Source organism: Geospiza fortis, unplaced genomic scaffold, assembly GCF_000277835.1.
Source record: "Geospiza fortis unplaced genomic scaffold, GeoFor_1.0 scaffold16, whole genome shotgun sequence".
NCBI classification, from domain to species: Eukaryota; Metazoa; Chordata; class Aves; order Passeriformes; family Thraupidae; genus Geospiza; species Geospiza fortis.
In genome coordinates, this window is record NW_005054302.1 from 2130333 (window position 1) to 2151368 (window position 21036).

At 41.1% G+C, this 21036-nt stretch overlaps 1 protein-coding gene across 2 annotated transcripts in view; it reads left to right on the plus strand.

Annotated features, from left to right (window-relative positions):
• Positions 1–21036, plus strand: part of SPATA13 (spermatogenesis associated 13) — a 169571-nt gene that overhangs the window by 129023 nt on the left and 19512 nt on the right. For both annotated transcript variants that reach the window (XM_014311782.2, XM_031066033.1), the window contains exons 3-4: positions 10488–10850; positions 14007–14151. In XM_014311782.2, the coding sequence (XP_014167257.2) occupies positions 10488–10850; positions 14007–14151 (508 nt within the window). The remainder of the gene's footprint in view (positions 1–10487; positions 10851–14006; positions 14152–21036) is intronic.

The window sequence follows — 21036 nt, forward strand, 5'->3', positions numbered from 1 at the left end:
ACTCTTTCCATGTTTCATGTATCTGCCTTTCTGTCCAGATTTCATGTATAAGCCAGTATGTATTCCAGTATAGCCACTAAAGCTTGAAGACATATTTTGATATAAAGCTTAGAAGGTCCTAACCAGTCAGGCTCAAATAAGTTCTCTTTTCAGGACTGACTGCCGTAGCTGGAAGCAAGTATAGCTTATTTCCTTACTCACTCATCTAATAGATTAGTCAGCAAATGAAATCTGTGGAATTTGGACCATCTCTATATTTTCCCAAATATGGAAACGAAATATTTCTACCTTGTGTTTCCCCACTACTGTAAAGCTGATTTTGCAGTATTCCTGCAAGGACATCTATTTGTTCATCAGAATTGATGTTTTGCATTGATTCTTTTTTTTTTCTTACGTGATTGAGTCTTGAGATCCTGTCACTTCACTTTGTTGGTTTCACTAAAATGCAAGCTTTGGGCTGAAGCAGGGGAGATTTCTTGGTTTTTGGTCCTGACAGAGGTTGTTTCCCAGGGAAGAGCTAATTAAGTGCAGCCTGGATCTGTGCCTCAGCACTTCTGAAGCGACAGAGGTGTGAGTCACCAAAGCTCACCTGTGACATCCCATGCTTTGCCACTGTCTGCTTCATGCTACTGTCATTTATATTCAATATGTTGCTTTTAAATAGCATGAAGAGATGATTAAGTACAAGCTTGTACTTGTTTTGAGTGTTTCACATAGTCTTTGCTTTCATGAAGGAAGAGCCCCATGTCACTGGAATAATGGAAACTTAGTTTGTTTCGGACTAGCATGTCTCAGCCACTAAGGCGGCCTGAACAAAACACTGTTCTGAATTTGTTACAAAAAAGTAAAAATCAAGTTACTTGGCATTTCACCTAGTCTTTCACAAACTCTTAGATCATCTGGTATTTAGGTTGCCTTGCTGGCATCTGGCTTCACAGTACACCAGACCTTTTATTACTTGAGTACCTTATCTGCATGACCATAAGTGCATGATAAATTACAGTGAAGAGGTAACTCTGCTGTAATTATGATTGAGTCACAGTTTATTTGCAGACAATATTTTAAATGTTCTAAGACCTGTCTGTTCAACTCATTTATGTTCATGCCATATAAAAGTCACTGGTCCCAGCTAGTCCACATCATAAAGTGCCCAGTGCTCAGTTGTTGGCAGAGTTGAGCTGGTTTGTCCTGGACAGGTCTCTGGGCTCTGAATATTGAGGACACAGGGTTTAACTTGGAGAACAGCTTGTAAAGATGAAGAGGAAGAAGACCTTTAGGGCTGGAATGTAGAGGACTTAGATATGTCCTCACTGTTTGTCCTCACTATTTCTAGCTTCAAAAAGTGTCCTCCTAATGAAGGACCAAAGGGTGGTAGCTGGATGTGGTCATGTTCAATGCCTACAAGGAGCAAGCAGCAGCCAGGATCTGAGGGTGATCATCTGTAGTACGTGCCTCAGGTTCCTGAGGGCTGTGGGGCTGGACATGAGCCCACCTCCTGGGAGCTAGGGAGCTAGCTGCTTTCAGCTCTCTGAACTCTTCTTTATGGATTTATTCACCTCTGGTTCATCCATGTGCAATTTAGAGTGTAGCTTAATCAACCTAATGCGTATAACTGTAAATACGACAAACTGTGAAGGATAATTAGGTGAAGTAGTGGGGAAAATTTCTTAAACTGGGTTTCCTCCTAAGGGGCTTGTAATTTGGAGTGAGGGGTCACCACTGTGGTGGCACTCTGGTCTTGCTGATTACAGGGCCTGGGGACAGAGCATCAGAACCCCGACACAGGCTCTGAACAGCATCTTACAGAAACCTGAGGTTTCAGTTAGACCAAACAACACTGGATTTGCACTAAACTCTGAGCTGCTCTGCACAAGTCAGGGTACATTCACACAATGTCCCCACAGTCACTCAGTGAATGACTTCCAGATGCATTTGCCCAGAGCTAGACTAGAAACCACTGCTCACTGCTACTAGATTGCAGAATCCATTGCTGCAATAATGCAGCAGGGAGCCCTCAAATGACAGGAATATCTTCCTATTGCAGCAAAAACTCTTTCAACTCTCAGCAGCAGAGCTGTCATCCATTGGGTGCAGCCCATAATCGTTTGTTGCTGTATCTGCTACTAGAAGAAGAAAAACAAGGCAGTCGTGACAGTAATCTGATTTCTGGATTGGCTTGAATTTTAGACCAAATAACTCTGCAGTTCTTAATAAAATCAGCCATTCCTGAAAACTGTAGGATAATATGGGAGTTACTGTCATCCTCTCAGAAATGTTTTGGATGGTGACAGGGAGAGCTCAAACGGGCTTTACTGCAGTTAGCATGGGGCAAGCTGCACCTTTTCTTTATTGCATTTGTGCATCTTTGCCTTTCCAGAGCGTCCCATATTCGACTATGCTGTAGCTGTCCAGTGGCACCTCAGTAATACCCAGGTGCTACTCACCCTGGGATCAGGAGTAATAAATAGTACCCCAGAAAGTGGAACAGCACTGTGCCCATGTGATTTGGTTTCTTATATCAAGTGCAATGTTGGGTTATTGGCACTGAGAATCCATCTCAATGCTAGGTGGCTGAGATTTCCAAAGTCAACAGAGGCAGCTGTGGAGTTTCCCCTGAGCCCCCTGCATTTTCCCTTTCTGCCATCTGCAGGCTGCCATGTTGCTTGTGCCAGGATGCTATGGCAGGCTGGGAGACCAGCTGAGTGCTGGGGGAAAGCGAGCCCAGCACCCTAGCCCCCACCCATTCTCTGGGAAGTAATAGTTGGCAGAGCTGCCCAAGGCACCTCCTCTCCTCCCGGGCTGGGGTTTGTGACTGCTGCTGGGACTTGCTGAGGGCAGGGCTTGGGCTTGGGCAGGGACAATGAATCTTTGCTCTGAAAGGGTGGAGAGAGTGAGGAACCAGAGGACGTCATTTTGGAGAGACTGTGAAGAGAGGCAGAAGCTTATGGCTTTTTAAGTTTTGCTTTGTTAACATGAAGTCCACTTCCAACCTACGGTTATCATCTGGCTTTTGAGATTTGCCAGTGGGTATTACAAAGATAGCCTGAAAGAAGGAACAAAGTCCCTCATTTTGCCAAATAAAGGGATTTTTTTTTTACCTGTTACTTGTTCTGGGGTGTTCTGAGTCAATTCAGAAAATACTTAGGGATTTATTTAAGATTTATTAATATCTATACATCTAAAAGAAGCAGAGAATATGAATACCCCTTCACTATACACTACAAATTTGCAGTTCCAGTTCAGATACTGAAGGAAAGAATGGACAGTATAAGAGCATCATCCAGCCAGCCCCAGGTATCACGTCACCAGAAAGCTAGAGGAAACAGTTTTCTGGTTTTAGCACATTTGCATTTTTATATGAGTGATAAGACTATTTCTGCAAAGGAAGTACATTTCCCTGCAAACTCCTCCCCTCTGCCATTTGGAAATATATTAGCTGATTTGGATTTGGAAATGAATTAGAGGAGAGGATGAAGGAAATCCTTGAGGGTGAGGACCAGATTTGAGAATCATGAGATCCGCTTGTCATTTCCAGTCCTGCCCTATGCTTCCACATGACTTAAGTGCTTTGTATGTGTTTCTTATCTGTGAAATGTGGATATTACCAAGGTGAACTCACTAATCTTGGTGAAGCATATTGCTGAGAGGGAAAGCTTTATGCTTTTATCATTGATTGCGATAAGCAGGCTTTCAAGGATCAGGGTAAATGAAGCATACCTGCATTAAAAGGCCTTAGGAAATAGATGGCTAAATTTTCTTTGTATCTATATAGCCTGATCTCTTAGTGTGGTTTTATAGATGTATTTGTTAGTTAGAACACCACAATTGCTTTGGTGTTCACAGATCCCAAGTGGAAAGTGATATAATTTTTTTTCCAATTTTTAAAACTTCTAAAATTAGTGTTTCACCACAGCAGTTTGTGTTGCTAATAGGGATTGCTTTTGCTATGTCATGGGGCACAGTAATATAATTTTTCTTTACTAAAATGCATAGTATTTCCTGCATCTATTCTGTGAGCTTACACTGGTGTAGTGCAGTGGTATTCCTTTAGGAGTCCACCTCAGAAGCAGCGCTTTGCGAATTTTTTAGCTGTGGCTCCACACGATTTTTTTTAGGGGGGAGGAAGGGGAAAAGAAAAGGGAGGTTATCCTCCAAGCAGCTAAAACTTATGTAAATGTTGGCCATGGTTGTATTGCATTGATTGCTTCTGCTTTGCTTGTGTATATAAGTGTATTTAAGCAGGCTTTTTTTGCAGTTGTTTCATAGATTGTGTTTTGCTGTCTTGCAGACCACTGGTCAAATTGCCCTTGATATTCTAGGGATAGATAATCAATGCATTTATGTGGGGTCTTCTCAAAGGCTAATTAAAAAGAAAAGATATTAGTGGCAGAGGAGGCAGAGGGATGTAAAGAAAAAGATTATAGTGCAATTTGCATTTAATTACAAAGGAATAGATGGAAATTTTCTTGAATTGGACTGGTTTAATAATTCTTGTTTGTTTGTGATTGAAAATGCTATTACTGAAAGTGTGCTTTCTTCTGCAGTAAAAGCAGTCATTTCCATGGTAGGTCTTGCTGTGGTATCACTGTTGGAAATTGTTAATGTTGGATCAATAGGGAATCACTGGGCTCTCTTGGAACTTCAGAATCTTTTTATAAAACCCAGAAAGAAAGCAATACATAAATTTTCTCTGGGATACTTTATTTATCGAGAGTTTCATAATCTCTGCGTCTGTCGCAACAGTTTGCAAAAAAACCAAAAGTATTGATCATGACCATGAAACATAAAAAAAGCTTTTAACCTCATTTAGTATTGATGATAAATGAAATTAATGCTCTCCCAACTGCTATTTATCAACAAGAAAAAGTGCAGTGATTACTTTTTATCATGTACCTAGGTGGAGACATGTCCAGATTTTTACTCTGTTAGGTCGAGGTGGTGAAATAATTTATAGCTACTAGGTCACAATCCCTTGGCCCTTTTTATATTTGGTGGCTTGTATAAACTGAAAAGCCACTTCTAATATTACTGCTGAGTTCCAAAGATTTGGCAGTCACTGTCTTACACAGAAATAATAGCTGTTTAATAGTCACCAATTAAAATATGTCATATAGCTGTCATTGCTAGTGAAAGAAATGTGTACATTTTTATATAGCCCCCTAAATATATGCAGAAATGTATAATCTTGATCAAAATAAAAAGATACCTACATGACCTAGCACAAGTATTGTGACAGTTTCAAGCCTTGTCATTTGCAGAAGAGCACGACTGATTACCCATCAAAACTTTTCACTGAGAAGATGTAGTAATTGTGTTCTGAAACTTCTCAGCCTAGTCAGGTTTTCCTTGTAACTTATTCTTAGTCAGAATCACTATTTGTTTAATTTATCACACCTTCCAATAGGTTGCATTTGGAAATTAATGTGCATTTTTGTAGACATTATTAGATTTTGATTATCTGTTTTCTCTGGGTTAGAAAAAGGCAGTGGTAGTTAGCAAAATTACATTTCAGCCAGGCAGCTCAAACATACAGAGATAACAGAAGAAGAAGTATTGCAAGTTATTGTGTAGCTAAGGAAAACAAATAAACCCTCCCCTCCCCCCAAAAAAAAAGGAAAAAAAAGAAAAAGAAAAAAGCAGAAGTTCACTCAGGATGCTCTTTTCCCTGGGGAAGAGAAATGCTGGGGGTCTTTGTTCAAGATGTACCTACTTCTGACTTCCCAGAAGATTACCAGGTAGAGAAAACCTTTCAGGAGACAAGTGTCCCCTTATACCTTTGTAGTTGTCTGTATGTGCATGTTATGGAACATCATTGCATTCGGAACTTAAAGGTTAAATTTTGAAAGTCCAAATAGGTAACAGCAGGGGTTGAAATGCAGATTAATGGTCAAGGACTCTCAGCAATGTACACGTCATCAAGACCTTTATAAAGTGGGGATTTTAAATAGGGAGTTTATTAGCTAATTGACCAAAAAAAAAAAAAATCACTCAGGGCTTGTTTTTCCTTTGCTATCATGGTGTCAGCCCTCAAAAGTGTCCCAACAGCAGGAGGCTGACCAGCAGCAGTTTCTGTTGGGTCAGACTTGTAGTTTGGGCTTTCTCTGCAGCAGAGAATGGGGCCAGGTACAGAGGATGAAGGGTTATTCATGGTTGTTGTAACTGCGCCAGCAAAAGTCCTGCCATGCAATTTCAGGTACTGGCAATTTCTTTGCCATATCACTGATAAAAGTTGCATCCACATGAGCAACATTTTATCCATACTGTGCAATTCAGATCTTGTGCTCCTTGGGCAGCACTTCCTCTGCAATCAGTTCTGAGTGCTGAATTTATCCAAAGTACACAGTGGTCTGAGTAATAGCTGGAGAACTGGGCTCTAAAGACTAAGCTAAGATTTCAGTGATTAAACACCTGATGCTAATGTTGCTTACCTTGGTTATTAATGAGTACAGGGAATGCCAATAGCAGTCATGTGCCATTAAATGGAACAGGGTTGTACCAGGGCCAAGTTGAGTGAGTGAGATCATGATCAAGTCCTTGAAGTTGCTGTAGCTAGATTGGGAAATCAGTCTGGGCCCAGGCATGGGAGGGGTTTGGTCTGGCTGGGCACAGACTCTGTGGTGTCATTGTTTACCTGGGAGAGCTCCCACTGTAGCCTATTGGGTGTGGTCAGGGGGTCCTGGGAACACAGCATTAACAGCACACCTGAATATGGTACCTGGAGTTGAGCCCAACTAAAAATAGCTGTCAAATGAAGTGAGGGGCAGCTATCAAAGACAGCTGCACACAGCTGGAAAAAAACTCGTGGTGAAGCTACGCATTTCTGGAACAGGAGCTATGGACCAAGTGGTGTTGTCCACAGTGCTGGGGAACATAGTTGTAGCTCCATCTAAACCCACCTCCAATCCAGCTTGACGCCTAGTTCCTGCCTGTGCTGCCTGGCTGGTCACTCAGTAGGCTTGGCTGATGCTCTTGTTTAGGGGCTCAGCTTGATTCCTGGAGCATAAAAGATCCTGCACTGCTGGAGATATCATGACAGGCTTCCCTTTGTCCCCAGGGGCTGCTTCTCGATGGCCCAGGCCTCCCATGGGTCCTGTGTCATACTTGCATGATGCATGACACATGAAGATATCTTAGATTCCTTTGGACATTTGAAATGGCCCTGGGTGCTTATGTTCAGGCAACAAAATTTCATCCTAGATTCCTCCTGGCTATGATGACAGCTTTATTATCTAGTTAATGTACAGACAGCTCCATTGCAGAATTGAAATTTAAATGCAGGAATCTTCAGCTAAGAGTGACATCTTGAAAGGGAGCAGTAGCAAATATAAGTGTAACCTGGAATGAAGTAGATGTTCATTTTAAATGGTTGTATTTGTAGATACAGTGCTGTCAGGAATAAGGAAAGCAGTTGAAGTACAATGATTTAACTAGTTTGCTGTTGTAGGAATTTAGTTATCCAGACAAAATTAATTCATTTGCATCAGCACGAACAAGCAGAGCTGTTTGCATTTGCAGTCTCAGAAGAAACCTTACTGAGGATACAGCCTAAAAGGCAAGATTAATAATCTTGATTTCTAGTATTGGTGTTGCTAGACTAGCAGGTATGAATTTCAGAAAATCCAATGTGGATTAATTTTAGACCTTAACTTCTCAGAAATCTCAAAATGCCTTGAAATTTTTGACCAGCACTTAAAATGCCTGAGCCAGTGCATGAGATTTTGATTTTCATCCTATATGAAGTGCCATGTCTATCTCTAGACATCTGTAGATGTTCCCAGTAGTAATTGCACAACATCAACCTGCTTTCACTTGTAAAAGATTCATTAGGAGGAGGTAATTTGAGGTCAGCAGTGGTGCACCAGTATAAAGCCAGTCACAGGTGGAGTACAATTGTTTCCTCAGAATTTTTTCCTTGATATCAAGAATCACACTTATGCTTAAGTGACTGCAGTACTGGAGCCTATGAGTTGTGTACTGGATATTTTTATTCCCGCTCGTAAGTGGTCACTTGATAAGGTCCTGCTTGAGCAGGCCACTTAGAGGAATGTGAGATTATCAGTCTGGCTTTCCCTGTTTTTTGCAATGACAGGATTGTGCTTTCTCTTTTAGTATTTTTCAGTGCAGTTTATAGATCTAAGACTAAAACCACACATCCTTCAGCATGGTTTGTTGTACAGCAGAGATTAATCTGGCTGTCATTTGGATCACTACTTAAGGTGGAGTCCTGCAGAATGCAAGCAGTCCTCTGCAAATGTTATTGCTCAAGATAAGGGTGTAAGCAGCAGATTATGAGATGACGTGTGACGTGTCCTTCCTCAGTCTAAAAGTACAGGATCATGGTATGAACTTTGTCTGACTGGTTATGCAGAGAGTCTGCTCACATTTGTAGCTCTTATGGAGGAGACTTTGTGAAACAAAAACATAAAATGACTCTCATGAGCTCCTTTCTCAGTCACTGCATATGTGGAGACCCTTTACCTGTGTCTGATTCTGAGGTAAGAACCTTATTTAATCTGTGACTTTGCTGCTCAGTCTTGGAGGGGCTGTGCTTAAGGGACAGCTTTGCGGAAGCTGTGTTAATGCACCAGCTGGGCAGTGACTCTCTGCTTCATTAAATGTACTGTTAAAACTGATCCTGAAAAAAAGTCTGTAGAGAACCTGAAGTTCTTGCTTGAATGGCAGGTATAGAAACAATTTTTTTTTAAAGTACTCTATTTAGAATAAATTTCATGTTGTAAGTGAAATAATTGAATGTAGAGCAATATACTTGGGAATATTTGAAAAGTACAATTTTCATAATTGCAGTAATCATGTTAAAATATTTACTGTTTAGTAACTCTGCTTACTGGCTAAAGTGCTTTCATACCATGGAATTAATCTTGACTTGTCTTTCAAACAAAAAGGAACATAGCCCACTGTATCACGAGGCTTAAAAAGAGTCACTGGATTTTTAGTGGCCTGGCTGAAAATGACGGGTAGACAAGAAGGTGACAGAAGATAAATCCTCCGGCACAGACATCATGGCAAAAGGCTGCTTCTGGGCTGCATGTTTGCTTTGGTTATGCAATATCTGGAATGCTTTCATCTGGTCTGGAACAGATGAACAAAATATAGTTAGAGAGAAACAAAATTATGCTTTTCTTTATTGGAATACTTACTAGCTTTCTCTCTTTCTTCTCTATTTTTATGAAGCAGCTGGGAAAAGCCAAGAAACACCAAGAAATCAGAAATTTGAGGGAAAAGTGAACATAAATTTTTGTGTGCACATTTTTTTTCTGAAAATTTGCAAGGGTTTTGCTAGAAAAAATTACAACAGTATTACTTCAAATGCATTGAAGTGCTTAGAAATGTTCCCTCTACCAAGTATTTCAGCTGAGGTTATTTTATTTGCAAACTTGTAATACCACTGCAGTTGTGATACTTGAAGGCATTAACCTCTGTGAGCCAGGTGTGCTGTTAAATAGGAAAAACACACTCATTTTCCAAGCTTTCTATCTAAGCCCATCATTTTTTTTCCCCTGTGTTTGTGCTATAATATATCTCCTATATAATCTGCATGACTTGAACTTCCCAGAGCATATGGGAAGTGAGCTTCTCCCTTCCAAACTGGACGAGCTCGCTCACCTAATTCACTTCTGGCTGCAGAATCTCTAGATCTGACCAAGTGGCATTGTGGGAGTGCGTGGTAGGAGGGAGTGTGACCGCCCAGTCTGGCATCAGATTACAGTTACATGGATCAAAATGCAGCCTTGCTGTTTGTTTTCGTCACTGAACAGAGGTGAAACAGAGAAATATCATAGGATGGGTTGGCTTGGAAGGGACCTTAAAAATCATCCAGTTAAAGCTCACCAGCCATGGACAGGGACACCTTTCACTAGACCAGGTTGCCCAGAGCCCCATTCAGTCTGGCCTTGGACAATACCAGGGTTGAAGCATGCACAGCTTCCCTGGGCACCCTGTTCTGGTGCCTCACCACCTCATGGTCAAGAATGTCTTCGTAATATGTAATCTAAACACACCTTCTTTCAGTTTAAAATTGTTGCCCCTTATCCTGTTGCTACAAGCCTTGGTAAAAAGTCCAAAAACACAGTTGAGTTATTTTTAATGGTGTTACATGTAATATCCAACTTGTGCGTAGAAAAAAGTCCTGTAGGCACAGAGGTATCTTTCTAAGATACTATTGCATGAGTTCAGTGTCTGTGATAGGACCTATCTGTACTGCTGAGGTAATAGGTCAGTTTTTAGTGTTATTAGTCTGGTTTGCCAAAGTGGTACTGATTGTTGGGTGCTTACCTTACTCAGCACAAGCATCATGATGTCTCTGCTTTGCAAAGTTATCTCATCCTGAATTGTCAATTGCATTTATTGTATTTATGATAACTCCTTCTGTTTTAGACATGTTAAGTTGATCTGACATACGACAAACTCACAAATTATTAACTGTCAGAAAATTCTGTGGCTTATTTGACTTGTTCACGTTTAAAAAGGTTGTTTCTGATGACCACTGGAAGAGGTCCATATCCCAGGAGGAAGAAAAGGCAGACTCACAAAAGATCACACCCAGGAAATGGGGCTCTGGAAAAAGATCCCGGCCCAGACCTCTCTCAGACTATGGCCAAATGTCAATCCGAAGTTTCTCTATACCAGAAGATGCAGTTGCAGTGGAGTCTCAGAACACAGACTGCACAGATGGAGAAAATCAGCCGGGACTGGCGTCCCTTGGATCTGGGATCCAAAGCAATACTGTAGGCTACCACAGAGGGAGAAAAAGAAGACCCATCTCCGTAATAGGTGGGGTCAATTTCTATGGAGACGATCAAGTAGAAGAGAGAGAAAATCTGCTGACACAAGTAAGATAAACAGATGTGCTCTGCAAACTGCAAAAGACCCTTTCACTTCCTTGTCTCTGTCTTCAGCCTAGAAAATAGAATGGATGCTTCCTTCTCTTCCTTCCCTTTTGTCAAGCTGACATCGTGTACTTAGAATACTGCTTTCCTGGTCACTAATTACTTTGTCTTCTTGCTAAAAATACAGCATGAAAGAAACCTGATACTGACTTTGGGATAATCTTGTCTGTATTGTAAATTAATCTGATTTCTTTCTTGGCATGGTCATTATGTCTTATGTTGGTCTATACGGGCTTATTTGTGTGTAAGACAGATGTGTGTTTAGTCTCCTTATAGAGGGCCTGAGGAACAGAATAGTACAATCAAACAGAATGATAACACATTATTTATTGGTCATTTCAAATTATCCAAAAGCAAGCCTGTTCAAAAACTGTGGCATTAAAACTGGTGTTCACAATCTTGGTTTTGGCATAGCAAAGATACTTAAAACTAATGAAGACAGTGCTTGAGAAAGTTGGTAATAAATTAAGAAATTAATGAAATTAAGAATTTGAGAAAACTGACAATATGAATACAGTGTCTGTCCCTGTACTACTAAATTGATCAGATGAAACAAAGGTAGGAAACCTATAAGCGAGCAGTGTGTACTTGAGTAGTACCTATATTTGCCATCTCTGTTGGCTTAAGTAAAAGAGTGAGAAATTAAAAATTTTTGAAAGGTAAAAATTCCTCCTTTCTCACTGGAGATAGTGCTGAGCAAGTACAATGTGAGAGGAACTTACTGTTGTGTTGGTGGTCGTGGCCCCATCTTGCATTTCGTTGCAGAGCTTCAGCTTTTGTAAGACCACACTCATCAGGTATTTTCTACTTTCTCTGGAAGCTGGAGGACTTCTGCCTAAAGCAATTGTCAAGCTGATAAAGCAACAGAAAAAAGAATTAGTATTTGCATCCTCAGAAAATTTGATTCTGGTGGTGATTAATGAAATTTGAGTTCTGTTAGTCTTTCTCAAGCCACTTCATCTCCTGCTGGGAAGTTTACTGATAGTTAAGTGCTGAAACAATGTCAGGATTTTCAGTTTCCTGTGAAAAACATTTTGTAATATGAACACAGTTATTGTGTATTACATACTTTTTCTTTATAAGTCCCTGATGAAAAAATGCATCTTAATGCAAAACTCCGGCTGAAGCCAATGAACCTTTTACCCAGGCAAAGGCCTGTGTTTCAAATCATATGTAATTAAGGTATTTTAAAATTAATTCTATTTCTTAATTTGGAAGGTTAAAAAAAAGAGGAAAATTATTGTTGTAAATTCTAGGCCATCTTACTCAAGAATAATAGATGGATTTCAAGAGATAGTAAGTATGGGCAACTTGCTGTACTGTGTAAGGGATTAAACACCCTCCAGGCCCTTCATTTAGTGCTGAGACCGGATTGATCTCTTTTGAAACCTTGTTCACATCAGTTTAATAGTGAAGGAACATGCATCAGGGCAGGTTTTTGAGTTGACTCTTTCCATGCTCCAGTGCTACCCTAAGAGCTTGGTTGGAGTTAAGTTAGCACATTGCTGGATCACTGTGGTCAAGACCAAAACAATGAAGCATTCCTAACGTTATTAAACCAAATTATGGCTTTCCCAGGCCAATTTCCCAGGACTGCCACACATCCATGTCTGTCTAGGGAAAGGATTTGGATTGAAGCCTTATAAGAAAATTTTAGTTGCCCAGAAATAAATAGCTTTTTTTACTTACCCAGCCAGTTATTTGCGTACAGTGGTTGCCATGACTTTTATTAGCTATTTGATACAACAAATTAGACTTTTTGTGGTGAAGGATCCTGGTATACTGATAAGGCGCTTAGGAAATGAGGTTTAAAGATGAGGTTGTAGATGAATCATATTCCATACACACTGAGGGTTTTGGCAGTCGTAATAAAAAGTAAACTTTTAGCTGGAATGTGAAAAAGTACTCATCAAGCAGGCATATATGTGCTAGAAGTATTTTATGTGGGGCTGTCAAAGACTGCTCTTAACTGATGATTTTTTTAAAAGCTTTGAAAACCCTTGGGAATATTTGAAAAGTACAAAGCTAATTCCTCTTCACTGTACTTTGTTTTGGCCTGACAGCTTAGGTGTGAGAAAACATTTTCAAACAATACTGTCATGGGTTTCGTAACAGAGTGTCAAGAGATAGTTCATTAAAAACCATCCCAGATGTTTCAGATTACCTGATAGAAGAACAGTAACAACTGAACAGTAAGAGAAGATCTAAAGATGAGTTTCTCTGAAGTTCATGTGCCTGGTTGTTTAATGTTGAATGCTTATGCAAGATCATTCAGCCTGGCTAATGTTGTTCAGGGACAACGTAAAATCAGACTCAATTTGCAAATAAAACAGGGATAGATTTTCCAATCATAATTTAAGAAATAAATTATTTATCCAAAGAAAATGGCTTTGAGATAACGTTAATAATAAACTTAGTATTACCTCTTTCTTAGGAGGCTCCTGGGAACTCAAAACAGAGCATCATTTAGACAATTATTATTGTCTTGTTTATTTTACTGACAAGCAATGCATTTTACTGATGAAAGCAGAAATCCACCACCTCTGCAAAAAACCTGTTCTAGTGTTTTACCATCCTCACCCTAGAAAGCCTTTTAATGAATCAAATTGACCTTCCTTCAGTTGAAAGCTATTCTTCCTTGTCCTCTCACTGTATGCCATTGTAAAAAGTCCCCCTCCAGCTTTCTTGTAGACCTCCTTGGGTACTGAAAGGCCATAGTGAGGTCTCCCTGGAGCTTTGTCTTCTTTAGGCTGAACAACCCCAGTTCTTTCAGCCTAGTCTTCATAGGAGAGGTGCTCCCGCCTTCTGATTGTCTTCAAAAAAGCATATTACAAGATGAAAATTACAGAGCGTGTCTGACCACAACAGAAGGCTAGGGAGTTTTCAATGTAACAAAGAACTGTGATGTAATAAAACTTGTTCTGTGATGCTGGTGGACGTGGTATGTAGCGTTTAAGCAATGTCACTTCAACATAGGAGATTTTACTGCCCGTGAAATTACCTGGACTATCTGGAGAAACCTTACTTCATACCTGAGCTTTGCTCAGTTTGACTTGCCTGTAGCTTTACTAATACTGGATTTTCCTGTTTCCTCGGTAGCCTGTGGCACGGCCACCCGTTCCAGCACACAAGGTGCCCCCGTACAAGGCTGTTTCAGCCAGGTTCCGGCCACTCACCTTCTCACAAAGTACCCCCATCGGTCTGGACCGTGTGGGACGGAGGCGGCAGATGAGAACATCTAATGGTAAGATGAGTATTTTTAACTTTATGGGTCAGAAAGCCACACTCCAGGCTAAGGAAGAATTAGGATATAGTATGGAGGACAAAAGAGTTCAAACCAGCTCAATGACAAAATAATACCCAGCTAAGTTGCTTTGTTTTGTGAGTTTCTTCCTAGTAGCTGCTGTTCTCATGTAAAACTTTTTTTTCATGTCTACTCTTGGACATTACTATGTTTTATTGTTCTGTACCACTTACATGCCTGTATTCTCCACTCTCTTAGTCATATACTTGCCTAAAGTCAATAGATTATTGAAGGAAGTAAGTTCTAATATGCTTGAGTTCATACCTGAACCCTAGCCACACCACACATGTATTTTTAATTTTTTGTTTGCCATGCATTCAGCTTTACTTAGATAGGCAAGCCTTAAATAAGTAAGTGGCTTGCTGATGAGTGAGTCCAACCAGAACTCTGGTACATTAGGGACAGGTTCGTGGTAAAAATTGCCTTTTTTGGAAGCATTGCGCTTTAACAGGCTTGCTGATGTGTCCTGTGTAATTTTGCTGTAATTGTTTACTTTTAGCATGGAATGCTCTCAGGAGTTAATAGAAATAGTCTATTAACTAGTCTAGATGTAGTGGAACATTTCTTCACAGGTGGGTCCAGAACAACCTGGATTAATACCATTTGTGTTCCTTCAGACACTGGCAAGATTTGGAAATAAAAGCAAAATTCTCACTTTGTATCTTTCACTGTTAAGAGTGAACAAACACTGTTGGGAACCTTCACCCTGAACCTTCTTGATCAAGGCATCCCATGACTGAAGTAGGAAATTAACAAATAGCATTTTCAATGTCTGTTAAAATTATGTATATGTTTACAAGTCAGTACTTGACTTCTATGGTTCTTAGCTAAGTTTTAGCTGCAGTCGTGTCCAAATTCTACCAAAAATGCTTTAACTACAAATTAGCGTACATAAGAACATGTTAAAACTGAATTATCCTGTTTTAAATAGAACATGACACTTTTTTTCAGGAGATGCTCTTCAAGAAGCAGACTTGAGAATTTCTAACTATGGCAGTAAGAGGGACTTACTCACTGAGATGAGCTCAGTTGGTTGGAGCATGGTGTTGATAATGCCTAGGCTGTGGGTTTGATCCCCTTATGGGCCATTCACTTAAGGGTTGGATTTGATGATCTTAGCGGGTCCTTTCCAACTCAGAATAGTCTGTGATTCTGAGATACATTATTGTGCTGATTTAGGCCGATGGTTTAGGGAACTAAACTCCAAGTAAGCCACTCCCTTTCCCCCTGCCCCTTTCAGAAATGGAGGGACAATGAGGAGAAATTATAAGATAACAATTTACTAAAATTGCAATGACAACAGCACCGTTAATAGCAAAAAGTATGCAAAAAGAAGGTGCCCTACCCACAAAAAATGGCATTTACCACTGTGAAAAAAACTCCAGGTCTTCCTGAAGACAGTGCCTTCTGTGGTCTCCACACAAAGGCAATTAAATTACTGTTCCTGCATATGGGCCACGTGGTATTTGGAACACAAAATCAATGTGTCAAGGAGAGCTTCCACTGCTTAATGTTCTCCCTCGCCCCAGTTGGAAAACAGTGAAGGAGTACGGCAGGCAAACTGCTTGGAAGCGCAATCATTGTGTTGTGCCATGGCGCTGCCTCAGACCACTCTGCTTTGCTGGTTCCATTCTGCACAGCTGCCTCTGGCACTGATGCTGCTCTCCCCAGCTTGGTTCAGTCCCACATGGCTGCCTCCGGCACTGGTGCTGCTCCAGTTGGGCTCTTCTGGAGCTTGGGCTCTGTGTAGCTCAGCTGAGCTTGGTTCTGTGCTGCTGCCTCTCTCTATTGGTTTTTGTTCCCTTGGTGTGGCGTCTCAGACCATGTTGCCATCCTTCAGCACCGTGTCTTAAAGCTGTGACCTGAAGGGATGGGAAAGGAGAGGGGCTGGATCCACTTGGCTGATCCCAATACCTTCTTCCTCAAGAGATCCAGCAGGATGGCAAACTTTGGTTTCCAGTGCCCAGCTGCTCCTGCCAAAACCACACCCCCAGCGATGATGTGGCTGGTATGGAATAAACAGTGCTAAAAGCTCCACCCCCTCCTCTTTGTAACCAGGGCAATTATATATACTCCTTTTGTATTTTCCTTGAATTTATATTGTAGTAAAATATTGGAACTACTTTAAAACCTGCGTCTGGAGTGTGTTCTGCTGTATGCTTCTTAGTGCACTTAATGATCCAGATCAGGCACTGAGGTAAATTAGATGTCGAATGCTGTGACTCTTGCTGAGATTCTGTGGTGTCTCAGTCCCTGATACCAGAAGGACCACTCACAGAATAACAGGTCTTCCATAATGTAGTTTGTGAAAAAAGAGGCTCTTTTATTATCACAGAGCAGGAATTATTTTTTCTATTTTTAGTTTTCCTTTCCAATTGATGTTTGGAAACAACATGAAATAGTATTAGTTACCTAGACAACTGCCTGAGAGCGATATCTCTCCAGGTATTTAGGTTTTGAATAACTGGTCTCCTAAACTTAAGCAGCAGGATGACAAATACACAAACTAAGATTCCTGCCACTTTTCAGGACAATGAAGCCAAAGCAACCTTGATTATGTTAGATGTGACTTTTATGAGACCTTACAAGAAACATAGAAGTGGAGCAGGAAAAGTCTCTGAAATCAAAACTCTGAAGGCGACTGTGGAATATCATGGACTTCACAGTTTGAAAGCAGTTGCAAAAAATCTGGTAGCTCCAGAAAAAAAACACTAAAGTGACTAGTGTCACAAATTCTGATCTCTTTTCTTTTTTCTCTTAAATCACAAGGCACTTCCTTGTCTTTGAACATGTGAGAGTTTTTTGTTTGCTCATGCACAGTGAAATTTGATAGCACAAAAGCCCTTTATTATAGAAAGTAATTCTAAACTCAAGCACTGAAAACCAGTGGTATCTTATTTTAGTTACTTGCTAAAGCCTAATACATTACTTGCTTTCTTCTTATAGCAATGGCAGATAAAAGTGGAGATGTAAAATTTTGGAAAAGTAGATGTTACAAGACAGTAAATCATCATCTGTAGGAAAGAGAGTAAGAATCAGACAACACACAGGAAACTACCCTTGAGACTTACATTGCTACTCTTGTGCTTGAAGGGTTACAGGTTTTAAATTACATTAAACAGGTTGTCTATTTGTCACTACAGAGTAATTTTTATAAGCATCTGAGAAACTAACCCCTTTTTTTTGCATATTTTTGGGTGGGACTAGAATTTGGCCTGTGTGGAGCACAGCTTGGGAATGACTCAGGAGAGTGGTTGGTTTTCTTAAAGAGAGAGCTGATGAGTGGAATCAGATGTTCAGTGTCTGCACGAATGATGTGGGAAGGGAGGTATAAAATGAAATGGTAATTCTTGCTGGTGTGGTGAATTATTCACAGTAGTAAAAGTGAGACGTGAGGCACTGCTCTGGCTTCAGGTGTTGGTAAAGCCAAGGTAACGCATGTGGAGGAGGAAAAGAGCCTGATGGGCTTACAGAAGGATGGACTTTGAACTGGATATTGCCATTCAGGAAAAGATCTTACAATCTTAACAGCCATTTACAGAGTCAGTGCAGTGCATAGTAACAGTCAAAACAGTAAATAAAAGGGCAGGAGTTTGTAGGAAATGAATAGAGAACAAAACAGAAGGCCCAATTGTGCCACTGGTGTGTGTGGGGGCCATCTCCCCGTTCCTTTCCATCCCAAAAGGCATTTTTTACAGGGGACGATATAGAGAAAAGCAGAAGGACAAGAAAATCGACTCAGTGTGTGTCTCTGGGAGGAGTGATTAATGTGGCTTGGGCTCTGGAACATGGAAAAAAGGACAATAGGAGAATAAAACTCTGTTTGGCACAGGAAAAACGAACAGATAATAGTTATTGTTTCCAATAATTTAAGAACTAAAGGGCACCAAATGAAATCACCAGAGAGCAAGCTCAAAATAAAAGATAGTTTTCGCAGTCTGTAAAATTAAACTATAAAAGTAATTGCTACACATTGTATTTCACATCCCAACAGTTTAAAAAATCAGAAAGTGGTTTGAAAATCCAGTTCATTAAAGACAAAGATATAATTTCTGCCCCAGGAGGGATCTGACTGATCTAGAAGATAACTGGAATTTAGAAAAGTACATCAGAAAAATGCCATCACACGCCTCATCTATTTTTATGTTCCTCCCTGGCTGCTGTGGGAGAAGTGGTTGGGGGTGACCTGTGGTCTGCCTCAGGATGGAGGGTTCTATGATACCGGGGTGTTTCTAGAACTGGATTTTCTTGAGGTGGATAAACTAGCTTTTAGTAGTTTAGAAAGTGCTACCCACAGCCTTTTCAGTGTGCCCTGCACAGTGGCTAAGCCAGCTCAGCATGCATTGGGACAAGGTCACTGTGGACTGCCACTACAAAGGGCAGCCTGTACCTCCTCCTGTCCCTGGCTGATCTACAAGGAAATGAAGCCACCACCACCTCACCCCAAATGAGCACTTTTGTGGTGATTCAGTTTGCCAGATGTGCCCATGCAGAGGAGAGAGGGCAAACCCCCCTCCATCCGAGCAGCATCCCATGGTGGCATTAGGTTAGTCATCGGGCAAAAGCACACAGTCTGTTCCTTTCTGCAAAAATCAGACCAAAAGAGTTTTGAGTTGTTTTTCAGAGGTTGTTTTTTTAAAGTGTCTTGTAAAAGAGCTGTGTGGGGTTTGATCTGGTTTTCCTTTGGCAGTTGAACTGTTTTTCCCCGATGGGCAGGGGTTTGACATGGCAAAGATCTTGTGATCTGGCTGATTAAAAATGTGAAATTTTCACTTGCAAGTCCCGGGATCGTCAGCACTTTAGTGTCACCACTGTCACTTTTGTGTGCCAGCTTGCTTTTTTTTAACGGTTTATGCCAAGAAAAATGCTGTGTGTGAAGATCTTATCTAGTAGCTTGTTTTTATTGTGCTATCCAACTATAGTCCTTGCAAAAAGAAATAATAGGGAAGTTTGAGAGATTCAGAACATGATTTCTGTCAGTCTCCTGTGGAGTGCAGCACAAATAGGATTTTTGCAGAAAGACACCATTAATATTTCAGGGTGATGTTTGGCCTTTCCTTGTATGTCTGAGGCAGTGCTGGGGAAAACCATGTGATTTTAGTGGGTGTTGAGAAGTTGCTGTATGCAGAAATGCCTCCAGGGTTTTGTGAACACATCCCTGGAGGAGGCAGTCCCCAGTTACAGGACAGGCTCAGCTGAGCAACAGTTTTCAGCTAAAGAAGCCAATAAGTTTTTGGGGCTTTCCAAATTGTGGGCGTAGTGCTGTGTACAGACATAGGTTGCAGCAGGCTTTGCACTCTCTTGACGGGAACAGCTCCTGCCTCTGCTTCCAGTGCATGGCCTGATCCAGCTTCACTGCGGGAGGACACAGATGCAAAGGTGAATACTGGCCCATGGTGAATGAATGAGGTTGTGCTCTGGCTGGGTCAGACCCAGAGAAAGATGGATGGTTTGAGTTCTTTCCTGCTTCATTCCCTATTTCATAGAGCAGCTGAATTAAGTTTGTAGTTTCAGTGAGAAAATGTCTCCCTCCTCCCTGTTTTCCTGGGAGCAGTCTGCTGCAGCCTTAACACTTGTGCTGCTTGTGCCCTAAAAAATGATACAGCATTTGCCTGTGAAGCAAGAGAAATTGTGCAAAAAATACCTTAATTGTTTGCTTCTTCTGGAATTTTAACTTGTATAGTATGACAAAGATAGACCGATACTCTGAACAGTGTTGTAATACAAGGAACTCCCAATTCCTATCCAAATAGTCTCTCCCTCTGGATTGCAGTCATTTGAATATAGATTGAAATCGCGTTTAGCTGCTTTAATGAGAAGCAAATGCACTCCCTGGCTTGCTGTGTTTGGATGTTCAGGCTCTGTGGGAGCGGTCTGGGCGGCTGCAGGCCAGGCAGCCGGGTTTTTGTTTCTTTTCTGGAACTTCCTCCCTAAGGGCACCCCATGATGTCAGAGAGCCGGGAGCTCGCGGCAGCCAGGCTGAGCGGCTGAGTGCGCTGCTGGCAGTTCCCAGCTGGGCTCGGCCTCGGAGGCACCACCGGGAGCTGAAGGCAGCTGACAGCCTGTTCCTCTGAGCTGTGCACAGCTCAGAGCCTCTTGTGATCCTCCAGCAGTCCTGTTGGACTGAGCATCATCACCTGTTAGAGGTCTGACAGCAGCATGGTAGCCAGGGGGGCAATGGCACGATTTTGGAGTCTGGAGAGCCTTCAGATGGGTACGTGTGAGTAGAACATGCTCGCTCTTGCTTTTTTTCATGGTGTTTGTTGATTGAACTGGTAAACAGTGGCAGTCAGGGGGCCGGATTCTGATGCCACTTACTCTGTGTCATCCATGGGAACCTGCAGTACTGGTGAAAAGCTGCTAGATCAGCATCAATTCCTGGCTGTCTTAAGTTTTTTTGCATCCCATTGGTGCAACTGGGAAAGCACACCCCTCCCTCTGTATTTCTGTCTGTGTACAATAGAGGAAAAGGTGCAGAATTCAAGATTCCACTTGATTCTACCCAACAAAGTCAATCTAAGCTTGTTGATTTGGTACAGAATAACAAACAGCTTTCTGTCCCAAAATTGTAGGGTTTTTTTGTCTGGAGTCAAATGAATTAGGTTATTTTGATGTGCCATTATTACTGGAACAACCCCACAGGCAGTACGGATAGTGCAGTGGAAATGTATAAAGGATCACTGGGATTAATTTTTTGGATGTTGCTTTATAATATAAAAATTGATTTAATGAAATATTTATTTGTAGATTTTTTTAAAAAAGCATTTTCGGTAAGTTTCGCAAGATGTGTTTTAAAAGTTCATCAGTGCTCAGATCAGTGAGTTT